This window comes from Mugil cephalus, chromosome 20 (assembly GCF_022458985.1).
Source record: "Mugil cephalus isolate CIBA_MC_2020 chromosome 20, CIBA_Mcephalus_1.1, whole genome shotgun sequence".
In the NCBI taxonomy this organism is placed as follows: domain Eukaryota; kingdom Metazoa; phylum Chordata; class Actinopteri; order Mugiliformes; family Mugilidae; genus Mugil; species Mugil cephalus.
This window is the reverse complement of record NC_061789.1, coordinates 11,965,056-11,971,211: the sequence shown is the minus strand read 5'-3', so window position 1 is coordinate 11,971,211 and position 6,156 is coordinate 11,965,056. Positions and strand designations below refer to the sequence as shown.

The following is a 6,156-nucleotide window of genomic DNA, read 5'->3' as shown; positions in this document are numbered from 1 at the left end:
GTATCTTGAACCAGCTGGACGTCGGTGACACGTTTAACCCCCGCATTGATTACATCACACAGGTGACCGCAGAGATTGCGCTCTGCTTCAGACAGGAAAAATAAATAAATAAATAAAATAGATAAATAAATAAATAAATGTGGTAAATAAAATATGGGCGGCGAAAATATGCACGCCCCGCCTCTGCGTGCTTTCGTCAGGAGACGCAGGAAGCAGAAAGGCATTCTGGGTGTTGTATTTTTTTTTTTTACAATAATAATAATAATAAATATAAAAATTAACAATGGATGTTAAGTTATAGTATAACACAAAATAAGTTCAGCATTTACACAAAATTTATTTTTTAAAACAGTCATTTTTTTAAAGAAACAACAATAAGACTCTAAATCATCAAATAGAAAGTAAATAATCAGCAATCGTCAAGAGCAAATTGTATGTCACCAATACACTAATAAATATATATATATATATATAAAAAATAGAAGTAATTTTGACTTCAAATTTCAAAAGAGTAACAGAGAGCCTCAAGACAGAAAGATGTTTATTAAATGCTAATGAATGCACTCATAGTTTCCCACAAACTTCATTATACAAGGTCAGATTTTGTTGTGCCTGTTTGACTACTTCTTATTTTTCTGTGACAGTAAATTCTCCAAACCGCGGAAAAAAACATAGAGACAGTGTTTCTTGGATTAGAATTAGAATTACAAATCTCATCAAAAGCAGAGCACAAAATGTTGCCATGCAGGAGAAAATGATTCCATTAATAAATAAAAGTGTCAAATGTGTGAACGACCAATAAAGAGGATTATTACTGCATGATGATAGATAGATAGATAGATAGATAGATAGATAGATAGATAGATAGATAGATAGATAGATAATCTGACACCCTACACAATATATATCAATAAATAAATAAATATAGGAAAAAACAATATACAGTAAACACAGTATTTGCAAGAATTTAAAAATAATTGAATAAAAAATGAATTTCCATGAATTTAAATGGATGTATAACCAAAAAACAATTATAGTGGCACAGCAGCATACATACACACAAAACAAGCAAATACAACCATGCAAATGTGCAAAAAAAAAAAAAAAAGTGATGATGACTTCAAATGACTAGCTATACAGTATTACTTTATCACGTGTTTTTGTGCTGCTATTAGTGTATTATGCTCTATACCCTGAAAAAAAGTTCACTAAGTGTGTTTTTCAGACACATTCTGACACACTTTTAGATGAAGCACCCCCTCCCTCCTTGCCTCCCCCCCTCCCCCCCTCCCTCCCTGCTAGCTGACAGGCTAGGCCTCCGTGTAATTAGTTGAGACGCACCGGCTCCATCCACACTACGGTGCTGTTAGGACTCACCCGACTCCCCCCCACAAAAAAAACAAAAAAGAAATCCACGCCCGACAAAGACAGACTGAGGCACCGAAGGGAAACAAAGTTTAGGGATCCGATTATCAAATATCTGAAGATGATTAAGCTCTTTTCCCTGAAGCAGCAGAAGAAAGACGAGGAATCTGCTGGAGGAAACAGAACAGGAGCCGGGGGTAAAAAAGCCAGCGCGGCCCAGCTCCGAATACAGAAAGGTAGGCAGACCAGACTAGACCAGACCAGAGCCCGGCTACATGTGTCCGGTTAGTCGCCAATAAACCACAGCCAAACGCCACCCTTGGGTACTGGGATACAGGCATCCGGATCTTAACAGCGAGTGTTTCTGTAACTCACACAGGCTAGCGGCTAGCACGCTAACTGTAGCCTGGAGTTAGCTCGCCGCTGCTAGCTAGAGCTAGATTTGAAAACAAAACGCAGCAGCTAGCCCCTGTCTGAGTGTCTAAAGGCTAAAGTGTTAGCGCACACAGCCAACCCCGAACAACAGCACACCCGGAACACTTTCTCCTGTGCTCACCACTATTAACCAGCAAACAGCTGACAGTCTCTAAATACGTCTCATTATTATTTTAAAGTCGGCTAGCACCAGCTAGCATTCACCAGCTAACTTGCTGTGTCAGCTTTATGTTCAGTTCTTTTTTTAAAAAAATCAGACAAACATCTCCTGTGTGACCGATCAGATATGACTGGGGCGAAGAAGAGACATTAACCAGCCGGGTTTTGTGTCAGAAAACGTTTTTATCTCGGTTGATTTCGCTCCTGACAACAAGAGTGATGTGGTCCACTCAGAGAGGAAGACAGGCGTCTTCCTGAAGTGTCCTCACACTGTTTAAAACCTCAACACACGACCCGTCACCTGAAAACGCGTCTGGAAACACACAGACCTGACAGGTGGTGGGCCGATTTACTTGTGCAGACAACACACTGTTAGAGGTGATGGAGGACTGATGGACTGCGTTCAGATTTATTAACATCAGCACAACTTGAAAGTTGGACCCTCCCGATGTCCCAACAAAAACACTAACCGCGTTTACCTTGTTTTACCTCACATGACAAATGTCACATCATGTCCTGGACCTAGAGGATCAGAGAGACCTGCTGTAACCGTGGCGATGTTAAAAGACAGCCACGCCGCGTTGTCCTCCACAGACGTGTTCCTTTTTTCATTTGATCTGACTCCCCACTCCTCAAGAGTCATCAGTGATCAGCATTTAGTCATAAATTCTGTCTGGGACACTTGAGACACACGTCGACCCCGACCAGTCAGCCCTGAAGCAACTTCCTGTAACCAGGATGTAAACAAACAAGTTGTGTCTGGGGTTGTTGTTGACTGTCAACCCAAGAGGACACTAGAGGCTATCTGTCTCCAACTTTAACTTAACTATCTTTGACATTGTCACGATTACAGTCTCGTATTGGTTAACTGTGTATTGTTCTGCTGGACTTGTCATCCAGCGTGATCAAATACATGAATTCAACCATCAGCTGTCCGGCTTGTATCAAGCTTCACTGTCGTGGAGTCTGAAACTGATGAACACGTGCAGGTGGGACCGGTTCCTTTCGATCAGGAACTTTGAGGCTGTGTGTTCAGAAATGTTTAGTTCAAAGGGGGTAGAAAATGATTTATGACAGCTGTGGACATCTACTAATTGACAGCTCATGTCTCCACCTGCTGAAGCTTCTCTAATCTGTGTTTATTAACTATCTGGACCTGCTGACCGATGGGCTGTTTACTTGACTGGGTTTGTTGGTGTCAACTCAGAATCGAGCCGTTTTTTTTCTTTTCTTTTTTCCAATGATTGATAATGAAAAAATATGCCTTTGTGTTCCAGACATCAATGAGTTGAACTTGCCAAAGACGTGTGAGATCAACTTCCCTGATGACGACGACCTGCTCAACTTCAGACTCATCATCTCACCAGACGAGGTGCGTGTTGTGATCAAGTCATCAGTAGATTAGGGTTGAGATTAGCCTCCGTTAGCCTTAGTCCTGAGTGTTGTTCAGGACATGAACTGTCTCTTTCTGTTTTTATCACAGGGTTTTTACAAAGGAGGAAAGTTTGTCTTCAGCTTTAAGGTGAGAAGCACCCGTCTCTGCCGCACCCTCTCACTCTGTCTTTGAGTTATTCACTTAAAAACAGTTGCTACTCATCTCACGCCTGTCTTCTTCTGCTAACATGAACTCGACATTTTCTAAACTAATGCTAGAGCTCGTCTTCGCTACATAGATATTCTCCAACATCCTGTCCGATGACCAGCTTCCTCATGAGACTTTACACTGTGTTTCTGAGTGTAAAAACTGACTACGACCAAGTTCCTCAAACAAACAAAACAAAACCTTGTCTCGTTAACCAGACGAGAAGAAATGCTTATTTCCTTTCAGTGTCACCGAGGTGGTTAATTAAGACATAATGTGCGTCTTTCAGGTAGGACAGGGTTACCCCCATGACCCTCCCAAGGTAAAGTGTGAGACGATGGTGTATCACCCCAACATTGACCTGGAGGGAAACGTCTGCCTAAATATCTTAAGGTTGGTTATCTGAAGCGGTTTGCTTCAATAAAACTGTATTTCTGTTCATCTATTCATATTATTTATATCTCGTAGTGGACTGTCAGACTTTTAAAATAAATCTTTTCCTCTTCTTGTCCACAGAGAGGACTGGAAGCCTGTGTTGACAATAAACTCCATCATCTACGGTCTACAGTATCTATTTCTAGTGAGTTTGACTTTGCTTACGTTCAGTCTGTTTTCATTGGTGTTTAATCTCCTGTAACCGCTAATTTATTATTAATATTGTGTCGTCGCTGGTTCAGAATTGTTCTATTCACAGGTCAGATCAGAACAAAAACACCAGGTGCATTCACTTGATCGCAATCTGCTGTGTCATCATTAGATGGCGTCAACCCGAACACACTGGACCTTTAAATAAAGCTCAAAATCATCTTAGAGAAAATGTCTCTCTTTATCTTCAGTCTTAAGTTTTTAATGGCTCCTTTGCCTCTTCGAGTATTTACAAAGTTGATTGACCACATCAGTTTTTTATTTTCTCAGTAATGATAGATGGATTAATTGCCCTCCTCCCCCGTCCTCCCCCTGCAGGAGCCTAACCCCGAGGATCCGTTGAACAAGGAGGCAGCAGAGGTCCTCCAGACGAACCGGCGGCTCTTCGAGCAGAACGTCCATCGCTCGCTGAGGGGCGGCTATGTGGGCGCCACCTACTTCGAGAGATGTCTTAAATAACTCGGCGTCCCGTGATCCTCCAAACTCCCCCCCCTACCCACCCTTCCACCTTCACTCCTCACCTCCTCAACCCCCCCCCCCTCCCCCTGCCTTACCCCTTTCCTCCTTCCCCCTTTCCTCCTCAGTCCTGCTCGTTGGCTGAAGCAGGAGCTGTGGCAACAGAAAGCAGCACGCCAGAAGACGCTTTTCTGATTTAAAACATAAGAAGAAAAAAAAAAACTCCACCCTCTCCTCCTCCCGCCCCTCACCCTTTTCTCTTCCCCCTTCTTCCCATATTTCTCTCTGTTTTACTTCCAAGACGCAGCATTCAACCGTTTACACGCCACAGCAGGACGCCGACACACGCAACACGCACCTGACTGGACTCCAAAAGATGGCCGACAGCAGCCAGCTGCCAATGATGGCGAAGGAGGATGGACGGGGGAGGGAGGGAGGGAGGGAGGTGTGGGTGATCAGTGAATGTTGCTCGGGTCAGCTGATGATTCGGTGAACGCCAGAACGCTGATGATGATGATAATGATGATACCCATACGATTTTTTTTTTTTTTGTGATTTTTTTTTTTTTTTTTAATTTTGCGTTTGGCGGAGACACCTGACGTCAGGCGAGTGGCCAAAAGGCCACGCCCCCTCCCTCTCGCCACTGTTCGTTCATTTGTTACACAACCAGCAGCAAACTCCAAACTCCTCTCGACTCCCGCGCGGGTTGTCCCTGGCTTGGCTGGCGAGATCCTGACAGTTTCTCTAGCGACGGATGCTCTGCAACTGGATGGAAGCGCTTGTGACGCTTTGTGGGAGGGGCTTACGAATCAGTGACGGAACAGAACCGCCTTAAATTGAGTTTTTAGCTGCACCTGTAGGTATGACGACTTCAGACAAGGGGCGGGGACTTGTCTGGGTGGGAGGAGCTCTTAGTGACAGTGCGAAATGGGAGAGATTTGATGAAGCGGGAGGGGCTGGTGAGTCATAAAGGAGCAGACATGCCTTAAATTCTTTAAAGACCACGTCAGCGGAGAGAGTCCACAGGTCGTTGCGTAACAGCGTCCAAGTAGAGGGAGGATCTCGGGGAAGCAAATGGAAGCTGGAATCCTGGTCACATGACCCTGCTGATTAGCTGTGGGTGTGCCGGGTGGTTTCTATGGAAACGCGCTGGAATAGATCAGTTTGGAGTTTGCTGCTCAACACACACACACACACACACACACACAAACAAAAATCAAACACACAACGTTGGCGGGCGGAGCGTTGTATCAGGTGGGCGGGGCTGTCATGGGGTGGGTGGGTGGATTGGGGGGAGGGGGGGTTGTGTGTATGTTTAAAGGAGTTTAGGATGTGGGTGGGGTTACGGGGAGGTTGCATTTGATTTTCATTTTGGGAGGGGTTGCTGCGGGTGGGGTCAAAGAGGGGAGGGGCTTAAAATGTTAGGATTCTATTGTGTATATTGAAACCCCAGCTGTTCACATTGACTGCAATATGATTTATGTTAAATAAAATATGAACTTGAATGATTATAA

The 6,156-nt window shown here is 44.0% G+C and overlaps 1 protein-coding gene across 1 annotated transcript; it reads left to right on the top strand.

The window, feature by feature from the left end:
• Positions 1-1,313: 1,313 nt before the first annotated feature.
• Positions 1,314-6,153, top strand: ube2m (ubiquitin conjugating enzyme E2 M). The gene is made up of 6 exons (XM_047571214.1): positions 1,314-1,601; positions 3,237-3,331; positions 3,443-3,481; positions 3,831-3,934; positions 4,058-4,121; positions 4,505-6,153. Exons 1-6 carry the CDS (start codon positions 1,487-1,489, stop codon positions 4,643-4,645), a joined length of 558 nt encoding a protein of 185 aa, XP_047427170.1. The 5' UTR covers positions 1,314-1,486; the 3' UTR covers positions 4,646-6,153.
• The last annotated feature ends 3 nt before the right edge of the window (positions 6,154-6,156 follow it).

Bases quoted from the DNA above. Each gene is read 5' to 3' on its own strand.
- ube2m (XM_047571214.1), top strand. From the start codon at position 1,487: ATGATTAAGCTCTTTTCCCTGAAGCAGCAGAAGAAAGACGAGGAATCT. The intron at 1,602-3,236 runs GTAGGCAGACCA...TTTGTGTTCCAG, and splicing joins CCAGCTCCGAATACAGAAAG to ACATCAATGAGTTGAACTTG. The intron at 4,122-4,504 runs GTGAGTTTGACT...CTCCCCCTGCAG, and splicing joins GTCTACAGTATCTATTTCTA to GAGCCTAACCCCGAGGATCC.